This window comes from Cornus florida, unplaced genomic scaffold, assembly GCF_030987335.1.
Source record: "Cornus florida cultivar Cherokee Brave unplaced genomic scaffold, ASM3098733v1 CherokeeBrave_3.0.0_Hap2_Chr01, whole genome shotgun sequence".
Lineage (NCBI taxonomy): Eukaryota > Viridiplantae > Streptophyta > Magnoliopsida > Cornales > Cornaceae > Cornus > Cornus florida.
The window spans coordinates 49,021,685-49,040,587 of NW_026775571.1; the positions used below are offsets into that span (position 1 = coordinate 49,021,685).

Here is an 18,903-nt window from a genome sequence, read left to right on the forward strand (position 1 = left end):
TGGCTGATAAGAAGTGGATTAAGACAGTTTTGAGACTTCAAACAAGGCAAATTTTCTCATCTTTCGACAAAAGGTTAAGAAATAGCCCCATCTAATAAGATACGCTGCAACGAAAGTGTGGTTGGGGGGACATCCGAAAACCTCGTTGCAATTACCTGCTAGGAGTAAAAGCATCTCCATAAAATCATCTGAGCATCCCCCTGAAGGCATCCAAGAACCAGGCATCCAATTTTTGAACATCAAAATCTTCTTTTTTTCCCTAGTTGGTACTCACACACACGACTCCACCGAGGCTCGAACCCCTTACCTTCCTTTGGGAAATAGGGGCCTGGTACCGCTGGGCCACTGACTTATTGGTAACATCAACTTCTTTTGCAATATGCATGGAAAATAGAACCATAAATATAATCAAACAATATACAGAAAAGAGGATACTAGTCAGTCTTCAAAGGGAAATGAACAAGAGAATGACAAAGGATAGCTAAACTAGTGAGTAGGCATGTTTTCGCTATCAATCTGAGCTGCAAAAAGTTAACCCACATTAACAGTCTAAGTATGCAGTCTTGAGGAGTCTCCAACATCCAACTTGATAAAGGCCATCTTTCCCCATTAGGCAGACTTAAAGCTATCTTAGGTTGCCTAGAAAATGAAGGAAAAGAAAATGTTAACAGAATGTAATTAATTTAGTTAATGCAGAGAGAAAATCATAAAGAAAAGATAGTGTCGAAAAAAACATTTTCCAACAGTAGAATTAAGCATATTTCCTTCACATGGTTGATAATGAAGGCAGAGGAAATCACAAAGGAAATAGGGAAATTTTCGCTCTTGATCTTCTACTATTACATTCTTAGCAGACCCAAAATTCCAATTTCTCTTCAGCAGTCTCCTCAACCCAACATTTTAAACCTAATGCACCCCCACCAGGTCTAACACGTATTCCACTTAAAATTTTAAACCACCTCCACAGGTTTCGGTAGTGTATTCAGTCTTCTATTATATTCCCTCAAAGATAAGGAATGAAGTTATTTATTGTTTGTGTGCCGCAGTTTGGGGTTGGGGAGGAGGAAGAGACCAAGCCATCTTATATTGAGTTAAGCTCATAGAAACACAAGGGTAAAAATGGCATTTTAAATACGAATAATTCAGAAAATCTATGGTCCCTTGGCCTCGTGCACCAGCAAATTGGGCCATCAACCATTGGTCTTAGACAAGATTTTCATGGTGTTCAGGAATATTGAGATCTCCATAATAAAATATCTCCCTATTGGAGAGGATCCAGATTAGGCATTCGCAACCTAGTTGCGATCCAAATATAAAAACAAATAGCTACACATGCATTTGAAACTACAGAATTTAGCACTAAAGAGATGTCTGGCCTCGGTGTCGAGAAATAAAAACAAAAAGAAGCTGAAGCATCTGACCTTTGTACAAGATACTTCTAGTTTTGCCAACAAAGATTCCGTCTACCCTCCTGCATGATCTCAAAAGCAAGTTTGTATCTTTCTAGAGATGCTGCCCCTGCCTCAATGAAGTTGCGGGCTTCTTCTCTTAAACTCCACAGCATTAGGGCCTTGAAATCTTGAGAACTACCTCCTGATTCAACATCCCGTAGAATACCATACTTGGCACTTTTTGTCCAACGGTGTAATATATAGCGAGATGGAAGCTCCCTTATGTTCATTATCTGGAACACTTTCAGTGCATGTCTACAAAGCACTCCTTCATATTCAAACATTTTACAGCTACAACTAACATTAAGATTTGATGCATTTAATGCAACAGTATTCCTCTCATCCCCACTCCCACACTTCTGCACCAAATATCTGCTGATAGCACCTTCTACATTAATCTTCATCCCCACATAACTATAGCATTCTAAAAGCTCTTTCTGAAACACTTTGAACATTGTCATTGTGTAAAGCCTTCTACATTGGTCTTCTATGGGGTCTTTTGTGTGTAAAACAGCTTGCAAGTTAAATGAGTTAAAATCCTCTTTTCTCTCCTCCTCACGGAGTTGCTCAAGAGCTTTTTCGTATCGTAAAACAAATTCATCAAGGGGTGTTTGGGCATTCAAAAATGTACCAAAAACTGGTTTCATGTTTCCATCCATAGGGATGCCTGCAAAGAACATGCCCCTTGTAAACAATGGAACCCAACTTTTACGCGTTCGATACATTTCCTTTATCCAAGCATTCTCCTTCAGGTCATATTTTTCAACAATCACAGTCCATGCAGTGTCAAATTCAGTAGGTGTCTGACTCTGATAAATACAAGTTTCATATTCAAACTTGAAATCAGTATCCATGGTAAGTAAGGCACCCAAATTCTGCTGTTCTTTTGCCTTCATTTGCCATGCTGAAAAACGATGATGTGTCCCAGGAAAAACTTGTGCAATTGCATGTTGGATGACTTTGTCTTGATCAGCTATTATAGACAGAGGACAGCGCCCCAATGTTGCCCTAAGCCACGTCTGAAACACCCAAGTAAAAGACTCCTCAGATTCATCAGCAATTAGAGCGCAGCCAAGAAGCACTGGTTGCCTGTGGTGGTTAACCCCAATGAACAAAGAAAATGGCACCAAATAAGCACTACTCCTGTATGTTGTATCAAAAATGACGACATCCCCAAACTGACTGCAAGCAAATCTAGACCGCCCATCCATCCAGAAAACACTCATGCATTTGCCATCATCCACTTCCATTGCATAAAAGAATCCTGTATCTTCTGCTTGCCGAGACTGAAAATAGTCCAGAAGCAAATGATACCAATCATTTCCAATGTTACTTTCTCGGCCTCTTTTAACAAGGGTGACACCACCATTTGTTTCAAGTACATCCATATTTTCCTCCAACACAATACCTGCTTCCTCTCTAAATCCCTTAAAAGCAGCAATTTTTCTACCAGCATCCATTGGAGAGTCGAGTTCATGATTGTGTTCTTTCTGAAGACGGTCAACCACCCACCGTCCTGATTCTCGTCTCTGTATCCTCATGAATGCTCCACAACCTAATCTGGAAGGGTGTTGATGCCCTTCCTTCGAGCAGACAAATCTTCGAGATGTAATTGACCCATCATGTTTCGAACGAAATAACTGGCCAATCCGAATTTTGAAACCTGTATTAGCTGCATATACATAGTAAAATTTGTATGCTTCATTAGCAGAATTGAATTCGAGACCTTTGCATGGTTCAACTTTTATTCCTCCTTCCACTTCTTCCCTTTTGAGGCGTTTGGCATCAATGACACCAGATGCAGATGGACGTCCATCCTCATCCTCAAAAGTTCTGATTCCTGTCCTAGAGGACACAGCAGGTGATGATCTCTGAGCTGGAAGGGCTTTCCTTTGTATATGGGATGGACGAATTTCACCAGGGAGTTCCATATCGTGATTGTGATCTTTCTTGATATTGGCCAGAAGCCACTTCCCAGAATCAAGCCTTTGTACTCTTATGAATGCAGGACAACCTGTTCTTGAATTGGTCTGAAAGCCCTCCTTTGAACACACAAATCTTCGAGAAATAACTGCTCCGTCAACTCTAGATCGGTACAGCTGGCCAATCCTAATTTTGAATCCTACTTGAGTTGCATACATATTATAGAACTCCTGTGCGTCTTCTGCCGAATCAAACTCCAAACCCACTTGTGGTTCAAGCCTGGAATGTCCTTCATCCTCTCTATGGCCATTATTCTTCAAAAACACTGCACCTACAGGTTTTGCTCTTACAGTCATTATGTTACCAAGCTCTTCTCTATTCATATCTGTATCTGAGCAACACATGTACGATAAAAGAAAAATATTAAAACAAAAAGACAAATAAGGCACGAATATATACAAAAGTTGGAAGCAATAGCTGATAGATCGCAAAAGTCCTCTATATTTATTTGGTATTTAAGCAATACAACAAACAAATATCAGGAAGCATAAAAAATAATTGAAGCATCCAGAAATTACGATAATTTAAATTTCATAGTTCATATAACACAGATGAGACATGAAACCAATTAGGAATAAAGTAGATAAGAACGGCATGATGGTACAGAGAAAAATGAAGGAGAAAGGGAGAGAAGTACGAGTTAGTCATGATAAAATGGCATGATGCACACACACATACACGCAGAGATGGATGACTATACAAACAAATATTATATGTAACCAAGCTCAAACAGATAATTTAATTATTTATCTGCACTTTGAACTGGGTAAACAAACAACATACAAAATTCAATATCCAACAATGTGAGATATCATATATACAGATACAAATATGGATAGAGATATTAATAGATAACCAATTGAATAATAATAAAAACCACAAAATACAAATTATTGCAAGTTCATTATGAACCAACATAAAATGAGTAATACGTTTTTCTGTTAACTAATTGTAAGAAAAGAGGTATCGCGGTTATACTTTCTCGTATTACAAAGGACTGGATAGGGATTTATCCCCAAATAGAAGAGATTGAGCAGAGAATGACATTGCTGATTTGTTATTAAATTATTCTAGTATTGCGCCAAAGGTTTCATGGCGCAAATGATTTTGGCGAGGAAGGGCATTTGAACCCGTCTGTGAAAAGGAATGCATCTTCTGATTTGATTAGAGAAAAAAATGAGGGAAGCTTTTTTATTGATTTGTATGATGACTGAGATCTGCATTCCTATCTGATGTTCCATTTTTTATTTTTTATTTTGGGTGGGGGTGGGGGTGGGGGTGGGGGTGGGGGGAAGGGGGTGTCCCATTTTCATTGACTTGATATGTGGAGAGACTAGAGAGTCACCCATTGTAATCCACCGAAGAGGGTTATTAAATTTAGTAACTCTAGATAGTTTCCTTTTTACTTGTTAAGTCATAAGTGAATACAAATTTCAAGACAAGAAAGAATTTTACACCAAGTCCTGATCTTCCTTCACAGGTATCTTCCAAGTCGGGTTTGTTCTTATGGTGTTTCGAGAGTGTAAAATACTATGAAATCATTATAGTTGTAAGAGATGAGAGTGTAAGATTTTACACCATTTTTGTAAAGACAAGTATATGAACCTCTCTTATAGTAACCTCTTCCATTGTTTGTAAATTACTTCTTTTCTAATTCCGTGGATGTAGGTGCTTGTGCTGCCATGTAAATGTATTTCTCCAGATTGTTGTTGCGTTCTTTACTTTGTCGACACACCTGAATTTCCAATTCATACTTGTTTAGGATTTGTCCATTCTTATGACTTAATTCAGAATGAAATATAACTGGTGTTCCAATAATGAAATTTCTATGCAATGTGACTTGACCTAATCAATTTGTCTATTTAAATTGTGTTTGTGGGGAATAACAATAAAGAAAAGGTAGAGAAGAATTTTTAAAAAATGGGGTTCATTAAAAACGGGTTCGTTAGAAGAGGGATGGAAATCCTAGCTGTTCTTAGCATATGATATTAGGGAATCTCATTGCTATTACTCAAACAAGCATGAAATGTATACTAGCATATTCGTCCATAGGTCAAAACGAATGGAAATTGCCCTTGTAATTTGGAATTCATAATTGGCAGCAAATCAATCACCAGAGGTGGGTCTTTGCTGTGATAAAACCTCACCAGAACTAAACCAGTTTTAATGGAAGTCTTTCAGAAGTTTGCCCATACTAGTTAAAGCATAAAAAATTCCATCTACTCTATTGATTAACGAAATATTATAATGAGCATTAATTACTGTTAAAAAGTTGTAAATCATCATAAAAAGGACCGCGTTTCCTCAAATGTCATCTCAACAAACTTCCATGAAAACCAAGTCAGAATCCTGGAAAACTTCTGGTGAATGTTGATATGTTTTCATCATCCGTGAATTCAAGAAGGTTGCAGAAATTTCATTGAACGCCTAAAAGCTTCAATAAATGCCAAAGAGCTTAAATAGATCCACTTTTTTCTTCCTTAACTTCAAGACAAATATTTTTTTTTTGATAAGTAACTTCAAGACAAATATTAATTACTATATCACACATATATATATATATATTATATACACACATACCCACCCACCCACACTGCATTTTTTCTAGTATGGATAATATTCCCACAATCATTCCGCCGTTTTATAATTTTGGAAATTTTAGATAGTGTCTGTTGACCTAAAGGTTTCTTTCCCAAGGGTAATTCAAACATTTTGATGATAATTGCACATTAAAGGTGTTGGTATTTAATATCTATTTGAGTTTGTTTAGACAGGTTAAACATGTAGGAAAACTCATGACGAGTTAGTTTATCAATTGCGTAGACCAAGGATCCAGCACTTATAGATGACACATGTGAAGCTCAAAGATATTAAAGAGAGAGGGAAAAAAAACCTATTAAGCTGAAAGCCGTGAAGTCAACTCAAAGACTTCTGCACAAAAGCAAAGAGGCAGTAGAGTCAAGATGAGCTGAACAAGAACAAGTCAGACCCATGGACATCATTAAAGACCAAGATATGGGATAGATAAGATTGGGTGAGTGATAAGATTTATTGTACGGTTAATCTTGATTTATCTAACTTGAAAGCTCAGCTCTCGACCTTAGGACTTTAGGATTTTAGGAATTTAGGATCATAAGATCATGCATATCATTCATATCATTTGCAAGTCCCCAGGACCATTACCAATTGGCCTTGAACCTCATTCTAATTCTTCGTGAGGCCTTCGCTCAGATTGAATTAGTCCAAGCTTTGTAAGTTTTGGAAGAACTCTATTGGAAACATGAACCAGGACCATGTACCTAATTCATAACTTTTGAACTGGTCTCTCGATTTAAATAAGGCTTTGGACTTTATTTGTTCAATCTTGAAAAGCCTCAAGTGATTTTAAATGATCTCCAAGGTGGAATATCTTTTTGATGGAGAACTGGACATGGCCCCAAAGCTTGAAGTGATTGTGTGTCGCCCTACTATTGGATGCATGGCAAAGATAGATAATTAGGGTTGATTTTCATTTAATATTATTATTATATTAGTTTGTGTTGATTTTAGGGATATTTTAGTAACTTAGTATTTTAGGGTTTTATTATGGTAGTAGAATTTTATTAGGGTTTTCCTTGATGCCTATTTATATGTTGGTTCATACATTGTGAAAGGTACCTTTTTATGATTGATTATCGAATATGTTGAGATTACAATGATTTCTTCCCCCTCATTCTTCTCTCCTCTCTCATTCTCTTTCTTGTTCTCATTGAATTTTGATATCGAAGCACCCCTACCCCATCTTGCATCAATTGGAATCAAACAAAAGATTCAAACTTTATTTCGAGCACAACAATCAAAGCATATCAGAGCACATAGTCATATTGTCACTCTTCAAGTTTACTGTTTACCCAAGTTGAGACACACCCTCACTCATCCCTTTAACCTTAAACCCTAGTCTTTACCCAAACAAACCCTAGCCAGTAGCCACCCATAATCACCACCGCTGCTTAACACTCACCGCAACCCAATATAGCAGACAAACCCCAGACCAACACCAAATCAACACGCCCTAACCACACTATCACAAAACCCATTACCACCAACCACAACCTCACCCTCTACAACAAGCAAAAGCAAACCCTCGACCAATGCCCTAGTTCAAACCCATTATCAACTCAAACAATCGAAACTCTCGACCCCCAAACAAACCAATCATCCCTCGCACCCATCCCAACAAACATTTGGGAAAGGTTTGGTCCGTCATTTTGGAATGGGAGCAGGATATATATACAAGTGGTCCATATTTCCCTTGTTTGGATACAAGATTAGAGCCAGCCTAGTTCGAAGATCGGATAAGAACTAGACCTTAGGGAAACTTATATGGAAGATGAGATCCGCAATAATGACATGATGTGCATTCCATTTACCCTTATGGGAAAAAGATGATTCAACGCACACCAACATATTTCGTACATATCTCATATGTGGAGAAAGGTTCTCTAAAATCATTATAGAGGAAGAAAGTATACTAAATGTAGTGTCAAAATCAAGTGTTGCTAAAATGAAACTTCAACCTGAGCCTCACCCACAACCATATATAGAAAATCCTGGGTTGATGAAACTTTCCTGACTGTCAAAGAAAGGTGTTTAGTTCCTATTCAAATGGATGTTTATTCTTATAATATTTGGTGTGATGTTTTACCGTCGACTGTAGCCCACGTACTACTTAGTCGCCCTTGGATTTACGATGTAGGTGCTACTCATTATAGAAGAGATAAAACTTACATTTTCAAATATGGTGGTAAAACTAAGATGCTAACACCTGCAAAGCAACCATGAAAGATTCTAAAACACAATATGTAAATTCTCAACCCAATGATGACAAACATGTGTTGGCAAAAGAAGAAAAAGTAGTAATTAAGGAAGTCCCCTATGTCACATCTGAGGTGTTGGATTCTCCACCACCTAAATGCACTAAATTGGATGAAATTAAAGATGTAACATTTGATGAACATCAAGCTTAATTGTCACACATGGATCGTAAGCAACACACTATTGCCTTAATCCCACGATCACATTTATCTGATGTCACACATAATCTCACACATCCTAGGGAACGTGTTGAACTGAATAAACTAAATAATTAATTTACATAAAAGATCACCTAATATTGCCTTGAAAAAGAGATGGTTAAATTTCATGAGTCATCCCCTCCATTGTGTCAAATAAGGATGTCAAGTACAACAGTAATTTCTAAAAGACACTTTGGACATTCTCAACAACATATTGAAGATTCCTTGTGCATTTTGTTCTCTAACTGATAGGAAAATTGAGGTTGTGAAGCAAGGTCTAGCGAAATTGGTTAGTTCTCTTGTTAAGAGTGCACCTAGACAATTGGAACTTGTTATTGCCTATAATTTTGTATGCATATACAAGCTCTTTCAAAATTGTCTATAACCCATTTCCATGTCAGTCCATTGATCATGTCCTTCACCTCCGTATATGTATTCACTTGAGTTTCTTAATTCCTTTGTTCAACTTATTCATGATTTTCATGCCAATATGCAACAAGAAATTGTATTAAGTAAAAAGAATTATGAGCTTACTGCATATGCTCATCACATGAATCATGACTTTATTGAAGCAGTTTATGTTAAGATCCGTGCACTACCTCAACCATATTCTAATGACTCCTTCCATTTAAAATACACTCAATTTGTTGACTTTTCCACACCATTCACAAGTCAGGACCCAATGCATAGTTCTTGACTGGTCACTGGATTCGAGTACTAATTCAATTTTTTGATGTGGAGTATTTGTTGTCCGACCGAGGCACCTTTGAGCCCGATATTTTATTGGCGTGTGTAGGAACAGATGGAGTTATATTTTACTCAGCACCAGCACTAGTTCTTCCCTATTTTCAGCTGCATTATTTAGAATGGATTAAAGATATTTTTGAGTGATGCTTCTCATCGTGAAGATATTCAGTATTACCTTACTTGATGGAAAGATTATCCAGCTTCAAATATTACATGGAGTCGAGACGACGAGCTTTGTTGCATTGACTCAATACTTTTTGAAGCTGTACATCTGCATTTACTCTCCGGAGGAGAGTTCTTCTCAACCAGGAGGGATTGATGGAGAACCGAACAAGGCCCGGAAGCTTGAAGTGCATGTGTATCACCTCTACTATTAAAGACATGGCAAAGATAGATAATTAGGGTTGATTTTCATTTAATATTATTATTATCATTGATAGTGATCGACCAGTCCTTTGGGAAGAGCTTTGCTACGTTAAGGGATTGTGGTCATTGCCTTGGTGTTTAGGCGGGGATTTTTATTCTGTTAGGTCCCCGTTTGAGAGGTGCACAGGGGGTAGGTGGTCCTCCGAAATGACCCAGTTTTCATAATTCATTGGTAGTCACTTTCTTATTGACCTGCCATTGGAAGGGACAGCCCTTACTTGGTCTAATGGCAGGGATCCAGTTACTTTTTCTAAGCTGGATAGATTTCTGATTTCTGGAGAGTGGAAGGAGCATTTCCCGGATGTTTGTCAGGCTATTCTGGTTAGAGTGACATCTGATCATGTGCCATTAGTTCTTGATTGCGGAGGAATGAGATCTAGACGCACAGCTTTTCGCTTTGAAAATATGTGGTTGAGATCTGTGGATTTCCAAGGGAAAGTCCAGTCTTGGTGGGACGAAGCGAGTTTTACAAGCTCAGCTAGCTACGTGTTAGCTAGAAAGTTTCAGATTCTCAAAACTGAGTTGAAGAAGTGGAACAAAGAAGTGTTTGGGAATCTTGAATGGAAGAAGAATAGAGTTCTTGCTGATATTGCTGAGCTTGATCGGCTTGCTGAGGTGGGGCAGGATGTGGAGTCTTTACACCTAGAAGAGCCTCTTGCCAGGCGAATTTTGCCGAGATTGCTGCTATTGAGGAGATTTCGTGGCATCAGAAGTCTCGGGCATTGTGGTTAAAAGAAGGCGATCGTTATACAAAATTCTTTCATAGACTTGCCAACGCTCATAGAAGATGTAATCACATCGGGTGTATCCGTATGAATGGTTTTGAGCTGTGCAGAGAGGATGAGGTGCGCGGGGGAATTGTTTTTTTTTTATCAGCAGCTCTACACTGAGACTTTGGGTTGGAGGCCTGCTCTAGATGGTCTTCCATTTAATACTATTTCTGCGTTGGATAGTGATCGGATTGAGGCTCCTTTCACTGAAGAGGAAGTGTTTAATGCACTTTCTAGCTCCAATGGTGATAAAGCTCCGGGACTAGATGGGTTTACTATGCGGTTTCTTATAGAGAGTTGGGAGGTGGTGCGAACTGATGTGATGTGCACCTTTTATGATTTTTATTCTCATACCACATTCGAAAAATCATTGAACGCATCTTTTATCACCCTTATTCCTAAGAAGGGCGGCGCCTCCGATATTAAGGACTTTCGGTCAATTAGCTTAGTGAGATGCATGTATAAGCTTATTGCCAAAGTTCTCGTCTACTGTTTTGGATGGACTTATTTCAGAATCACAAAATGTTTTTGTTGGAGGACGGCAGATTTTGGATTCTGCTCTTATCGCAGGGGAATGTGTTAATTCTAGATTGAAGAGTGGGGTTCCTGGCGTTTTATTCAAGCTTGATATCGAGAAAGCCTATGATCACGTTAATTGGAAATTTCTTCTTTATCTACTTCGGAGGATGGGGTTCAGAGATAGGTGGATCAAATGGATAGAAACTTGTATTTCATTTGTTATGTTCTCTGTGCTACTGAATGGTTCCCTTGCTGATTTTTTTGCTAGTTCGCGTGGTTTGAGACAAGGAGACCCATTATCGTCTTTTCTATTCCTTATTGTCATGGAGGGATTGAGCATATTAATGAGAAAAGTGGAAGATTTGGGTTATTTCAGGGGATTCAGAGTTGGTAGAGATGTCGAACATCAGATGCAGATTTCCCACTTGTTGTTCACGGATGACACCTTGGTTTTTTGTGATGCCGATGCCTCCCAACTTAGTTATTTGAGGTGCATTCTTGTTTGTTTCCAAGCGGTTTCTGGTCTTAAGATTAATGTTGGAAAGAGTGTGCTTGTCCCAGTAGGGGATGTTCCAGATATTTCCTCCTTAGCTACAGTTCTTAGGTGTGGAGTGGGCGTTTTCCTCTTCCTTATTTAGGATTGCCTTTGGGAGTTTCCTCTACGAGAGTGGGGAATTGGGATCCGCTGATTAATAAATATGAGAAGAGATTAGCATATTAGAAAAAACAATATCTTTCCGAGGGGGGGTGGGGGGGAGTCACTACCATTAAGAGCACTCTCTCGTCCCTTCCTACCTACTTTTTATCTTTGTTTCAAATCCCATGTTCAGTTGCTGAAAGGATTGAAAAAATTCAGCGGGATTTTCTATGGGGCGGAAGAGGAGAGGAGTTTAAGTTTCATCTTGTTAATTGGGAACAAGTTTGCAAACCATTGAAATTAGGCGGTCTAGGCATTCGTAAGCTGGTCCCTTTTAATAGAGCTCTTTTGAGGAAGTGGTTATAGAGATTTGGCAAGGAACGACATGGCCAGTGGCAAAGACTTGTTTCGTGTTGCTTTGGAGAGGAGAGTGGGGGTTGGTCCTCCCGTCCAGTCTCTGTTTCGGGAGGCATTGGAGTGTGGAAATTCATTCGGAAGGGTTGGGATGTTTTCTCCACACATATTAGATTTAAGGCTCGTGATAGTAGGCATGTTCGATTTTGGGAGGACCTATGGTGCGGAGATCAGTTGTTGTCTCACTCCTTTCTTAGACTTTACAGTATTACTGATAATAAGCACATCTATGTACTTGATTGTTATCCTTTCAGGATTGGGAGATGGAAGAGGCATGTGTTTTTTTGGATATGCTGTACAGACAAAAGGATATTGGCAAAAGGTGTGACGATATTTTGTGGGTCCCGTTAACACATGGTAGGTATGGTGTCCGATCCATGTTCTTTTGTTTGTCCAATTTCATTGGTCACGACTTCCCATGGAAGTCTATTTGGTGTTCTAAAGCTCCTCTTAGAATTGCATTTTTTGTTTGGACTGCCACACTGGGAAAGATTTTGACACTGGATAATCTGAGGAAGAGAGGTAACACCATTGTTAATTGGTGTTGCCAATGCAAAGCAGACGGAGAATCTGTGGATCACATTCTTATGCATTGTCTTGTGGCGTACGATTGTTGGAATTTCATATTTAGCATGTTTGGCGTTTATTGGATTATGCCTAAGCACTCCTTACAACTGATTAACGCATGGAAATGATGCCCAGTTCAAGGCCATGCCCGTGATTATTAGAGGATTGTTCCACATTGCGTTTGGTGGTGTCTATGGCGAGAGAGGAAAAATAGAAATTTTGAAGAAAAGGAATCGTCTCTAGCAAATCTAAAAATCATATTCTTCGTTCTCTTTTCTGTTATGTAAGAAGAAGAGCATGCTCCTCGATTGATGACTTTTTTGATCTTTTGGATGCTATTGGTTCTTAGGTCCTTTCGCATTTCCCTTTTGAACGCTTTTCTAATATATTTTTTACTTATCCAAAAAAAAACAACTTAGTATTTTAGAGTTTGATTCATGGTAGTAGGATTTTATTAGGGTCCTTGATGCCTATTCATATATTGGTTCATACATTGTGAAAGGTACCTTTTATGATTTATTATTGAATATATTGAGATTACAATGATTTCTTCCCCCTCATTCTTCTCTCCTCTCTCTCATTCCCTTTCTTATTCTCCTTGAATTTTGATGTCGAAGCACCCCTACCCCAGCCTGCATCACTTTTAACTCTTAATATTCACAAATAGATTAGTCAAAGACCTTGAATCAATTTGATTCTTAAAACATGATAATGGTCTTGATTTTATCATATATCCTCTAAAGTCCTAAAGAGAGATGGAACGGAATTGTGCCTTGACTAAACTCCAATGAGCTTAAGTCGAATCAAACATTCCAATGGAACTGCTTGCTTGAGCTTTCTGAAATCTGAATGGACCTTGACATGGTGTCACTCGACTTGCATTCAAAATGTCAAGGTCGACTTGCATTCAAAAAGCTGAGATGACCAAAAGTTGACTTTTAAGTCAGCTGACTGAATCCTTTTATCTGTAAACTTGCACTGTCCAGACTAGGGATGTCAAATACCCGCCTCGTTTAGAACGGTTATAGGGGTGGTTAAATGGTTTTGGGGGCGGGGATGGGGGTTATGATTGAAAACCCGCATAGTTATGGGGTGAGGATGGGGAAAGGTCACCACCGCGCCGCGCCGCGCCGCCCCTGTTTATAGCGATAAATTACAATTTTGTCCTTATACTTTATTTCATATTCAATAATATTATATATATATATATATATATATATAAAAAGCATATCCTAGTTTATTCTATTCCAATCACTAAATATCTTTTTGTATTATTCTTATTTGAGAACTTCTATGTATTATTTGATGTTCCTACAATAATATTAAGTCTCAAGTTCCAATTAAGAAGTTGAATCTTGCTTTTATCCCGCATAAGACAAAATTAATTATTACTATAGTTGAAATTTTGTTTCATTATTTATTTTCATTAGATTCGTAATACAATTACGAAAATACTCTACAAAACTTGTCCCCACCCCGCCCCGTTTAATATACGGTTTTGGGCGGGGATGGGGGTACCTATGCTAAACGGGGATGGGGATGGTGTTCCCCACCCCAAACTGCCCCATTGCCATCCCTAGTCCAGAGAGTTCAAACACTAACTTTTGAAAATATTCCCAACAATGCAAATTTGATGCTAGAAAGAGCCTCCTTTTTAGGAAAGATTCTATATATACACTTCTTATTATGTGGTATTGACGGCAATTCTCAAATATTGCAGAACATAAACAATGCATGTTCAAGTCAACCCTCAACTTGAATGAGTTAATTGATCCAGCCGAACACGTCAACAGCTCTATTGAGCGACTCAACTATTCATGCACTAAACCCAAAACACAAACGGCTAGTTCAACATTCCTAAAGGATTTCAATTGTGCCTAGCGGCTATATCTTTGAACGGGGCTATAAATATACCTTGTGCTGATCTTACCAACAGCTCTCTTGCTTATACAAATACATATATACATATAGAGATGGAGAGATTTATGGAAGGTGGGTGATACACTTGAGAAGAAGTGTAGAGAATCGTGCTCTCACTTGCATATATCACACGAGTGTTTGATCAAGATATCTCTATATCTTCATTCGAAGATTCTCCCAATAGGCATTCATTTCTTCACACTAACTTGGTATTTTCTACCATGAGCTTTCATTTTCATATTCTTTCATGGATAGCACCACTATTGAGCTTGATCGTACATATTCTTCATTGTGATTCTTCAAATCATAGAGTTGAGCTTTCAATGAAATCTCTCGTGTTTTAGCTCTAGGTATTTGGACAGAATTGTACAATTGAGTAGAGACATATCTTTGTACACAAAGTCTCTCTCTTAGCCTTCACATGAGACAATGAGAGGGGTGGGACTTATTCTCAGCCCTGATTTGATAGAACCAAGCTTACTCTCGGCCTTCATGTGAGAGGAAGAAGGCTTGCTCTCGGCCTTCATGTGAGAGAAAGGTTCCCACTGATCCTCAAAAGTGAGGAGGCTCTGCTCCTTGCCTTCGAGAAGGGTCTCCAATAAAATTAGAATTCAGAATCCTCAAATGTAAACTTGAGGCGAGGATGTGGAGATTATCCAAACCTTGTAAAATCATGTGTCAACATCTCTACTTTTTTTTTTTTTATAAGTATGTGTCAATATTTCTCTCTCTCTCTCTCTCTCTCTCTCAAAATCCTTTAATTTACAGTCTAAGCATGTTAGTTTAATTTAGATGCATATGCACGAGTTTGAGTTGAGATAGTTTTATGTGGATGCATGATTTCCTTGTTCTGTACTCCTCTGTTTTAAAAGCATGTTAGGATTAAGTGCTTGCTAGGAAGCCGAGGATCAGATGCATGATAGGAGTAGATGTATGCTGGGATTAGATACATGTTCAGAACTTTGTTTTTACCAAGTCTGAATGTTTGAAGGACTTGATTTGTTTGGCTATGCGTAGCCCTCTGATAGTATATTTATATGTATGCATGCATTCATTTAACTAATAAACAAGTAGCCAACAAATCAAACAAACAAACAAATGAGCCTTAAACCAAAAGAGTTAAATAATTTTCTACAAAGAAATTGAATTCATACATATGAAGTCAAAATTATTCAAGCATACTTGAATCAATTTGTGCTTTAAAAATCATTCTTTCCAAACTACCTAATCGCCTATAGCAATCCAAACAAGCAGTATTGGGAAACCTAGAGGCAGCCTAAGCCAAACAACCATTAGGAAGCCAATCTACCAATTGCATTAGTAATCTCATCGGAGATTACTTTCCTTATGCGATCCAAATAGCCCAACTTTTCTAGCCAACCTTAGTCGTCCTGGCCAGCCAACCTTAGTACTTTGTTCTAGGAACCATCCTTAGATTACCAATTAGGATTCCTCAACCTTAGAACCTGTCCTAGGAGATCATTCATAAGTGATCACTTGGGTGCTCTCTACCTCTGTTCTTAGATTCATTAATCTTAGAACTTCATCTTTAGGATCCCTTAAATAATTCTGCAGTGTCAAAAACTTTGGTTTCTCTTGTTTCATTAAAATCAAAAGTTTCCCCAACTTTTTAAAGCATGGAACAGTGACATGAAATGCATTATTAAAAACATACGTTATTAATGCTCCTTTGGAACATATAGACTAGGCATCAGATCTTCTCAAACAGATTGATCATGAACTCTAGACTAACTTTGCCAACCAATTAATCATATTTCCTATACATTTGCATCAAAAAAGGAAGGAAAAAAAAAAAAAAAAACATATTCAAATGCATTACCTAATATAACCTTTGAAGAAAGAAAAAATCACCTATAGATCCAATTATAGCTAATTGAACCATAATTATCTTCACGAAATAAATTTGAAATATTGATTTATAGGCTTCCCCATCATAATATATATATATATAAAAATGAACATCCAGTAGCTGAAATTATCAATTTTTAATTTCCACACACACTTGATTTATCACAAGCAGCCCATCGAGTGTGTAATTGGTCTCTTCTACTCTTTCTACTGCTTACCCAACCCACCCAACCCAGTAGTTCGATTTCAATCACAGCTTATGACCATTGCAACTAGTGGTTTTCTCTTTCAATCATGATTGTCCCACTTTTTCTCTATGGTAAAAGCTACTGCAGAAGTACTGCCACCATGAGAGCACCCACTCAGCCGTTGGTTTGAGGGAAAAAAACCTTAGTCTCTCAAATACAGCTTAGAAGGCACTTTCACAGGCAAATCGCACCCAAGACAAACTAGCTCTTTCTCCATTCATATCAGTACCTGACATGCATACATAATATGACAAATGCCAAAAAGGTTAAAAACCACCAAGCAGACCCAAATCAAATTTCAGGGAGAGAAATCTTCAATCAACAACAACAACTGCATATAACGTCAGGCATGCATACAGACAGAGACCATCGATCGATGGAAGGGGTGAGCGATACCTCAAAGGAACCACGTGGAAAAGGAGTGCTACAAAAATGGGTATAACCCTAAGTGATTTTCGATTTCAATGCTAGGACTTTCTTATTGGAAGATTGTCCTTTATGTACCAGATTTTGAAAGAGCTTTCTTTTCCAAGGACAAAAGGAGAAGCTACAGCCGCAAACTTTCTCATCAGCAATCAGAACGATGTATAATCAAAAGCATGAAACAGAAAAATAATAATAATAATAAAGAAAAGGTATTTAGGGTTTTACCTTCACATATCGGTGAAGAGGACTCTATTAGGGTTTTTGAGCGCGAATTGAAGAGAGAGAAACCCAGGATGCGACTGCTTAAGCTGAATCTGCACAGTCCGAGCCAGTTTTAGGGTTATAAATGGCAAGCATTGTGGTCGAGAATGAGCTCATTTGATGAATGAATCTTGAGCGAAGAAGGGCAGATTAAACATCTCTTTCTTCGGTGGAATTTGTGGGATTTGATTTTCCGAGAGGAATCGGAAAGAAGTGTTGTTATCTGATTGTTGATTCGATTCGATAACACACCCACCTACTCTCTCTCTCTCTTCCGCAGTGAGCTGCTGCTGTACATGGTCTCGTTCTCTAGGTGCGCACTCTCTCTCTCTCTCTCTCTCTCTTGTTAGACGGTTTAGTCTGACTAGGTCTGTACTTATATATGGGTGGTCTCATCTCACATACAAAAGATGGACTCATTGTACTTGTCCTCAAATCATCTGATTGAACTTCATTCATGATTCCCTTCGGTACCCGATATCTATATACACATACATATAAACATATATATAATTATATTTATATACATATATATATAACACACTTTATTTTGATGTGTAGTCAATATATACAATATACATACATACATACATATATATATATATATAAACACACTTTATTTTGATGTGTATTTTAAATTGAGGATGTAACAATATATTGCTATATAAAGTTGTATTCATTGGTGTACGGTCCTCCTTTCATTGTCAATGTAAAACTGTTGCCTTTTCAATTTTAATGAACAAAAAAGTACAATACAAAGTAAAATTGTTGCCTTTTAAATTTTACTGCACAAAAAAGTTCATTACAAATTTGTAACAGGATTTGGGTTCGATTGAGCTTACCTAAGAAAAAGTCATTATATATATTGTGTGTGTGTGTGTATATATATATTAGTTATACCAGTGGGTGGCGGGAGAAAGGCTATTTCTTTTTTAATGCAAGCAATAACTCTCAAAACACAATTATTTATCAAATAAAATAGAATTTGCATCTTCAAAAAGTTGAATACAAAATTTCTTAGTCACGTCCAGCAACTCAATTACTTTGTAGTACGGGCCTGACTAATCGTTGTTTTTGTTTTTTTTTTTTCATTTTTGAAATTGTTTTAGGGGAAAAGAAAGTGTTTCTTTTCATCTTTCTTATTACCTTTAAATTTTAAAATATTAGTAAAATAGAAAATGATATGCAATTCATGCCCTGTTTGGATAATATGAAGTGATTTGGAAAGAAAATAAAGGGAAGGATAATGTATATATATTGTGTTTGGATGAGAGAAATGAGATAGAAAAAAAAGAATTGGAAAGAATTTGAAGAGATACCTATCCCTCAAATATAATCCCTCCAAAGAAACACCAAGTTAAGTAAAATTTTCATTGTGACAAATGTAGCCTTCAAAATTAGATACACAATATTTTTATTTCATTTAAGTCCTAATAACATAACAAGATATCTAGAGTAGAATAATCTTCTAACGTGACATAATATTCTAATATAAAATACAGACAAATAATTTTCAAATGAAGCATTGATCATTCATGGGTTTTAGATGTCAAGCTTGTTTGTTTAGTGAACTACCAATAACCTGATTGGGTTGTTTTTGTCCTTCACTTG

General features: G+C 37.5%; 2 protein-coding genes across 3 annotated transcripts; one reads left to right on the forward strand and one right to left on the reverse strand.

The window, feature by feature from the left end:
- Positions 1 to 380: 380 nt before the first annotated feature.
- On the reverse strand, positions 381 to 17,723 carry LOC132296192 (protein FAR1-RELATED SEQUENCE 7-like). 2 transcript variants are annotated; one of them, XM_059794416.1, is made up of 4 exons: positions 17,257 to 17,723; positions 17,002 to 17,152; positions 1,422 to 3,765; positions 381 to 639 (listed from the first exon to the last, which is right to left on the reverse strand). In XM_059794416.1, exon 3 carries the CDS (start codon positions 3,755 to 3,757, stop codon positions 1,439 to 1,441), a length of 2,319 nt encoding a protein of 772 aa, XP_059650399.1. In that variant the 5' UTR covers positions 3,758 to 3,765; positions 17,002 to 17,152; positions 17,257 to 17,723; the 3' UTR covers positions 381 to 639; positions 1,422 to 1,438. The 2 variants fall into 2 exon arrangements, with proteins under 2 accessions (XP_059650399.1, XP_059650396.1); XM_059794413.1 differs by lacking the exon at positions 17,002 to 17,152 and having other exon boundaries at positions 17,257 to 17,722.
- On the forward strand, positions 11,973 to 12,696 carry LOC132271881 (uncharacterized). The gene is made up of 2 exons (XM_059773379.1): positions 11,973 to 12,086; positions 12,256 to 12,696. The coding sequence occupies exons 1-2, from the start codon at positions 11,973 to 11,975 to the stop codon at positions 12,694 to 12,696; spliced, it is 555 nt and encodes a 184-aa protein (XP_059629362.1).
- Positions 17,724 to 18,903: the final 1,180 nt, after the last annotated feature.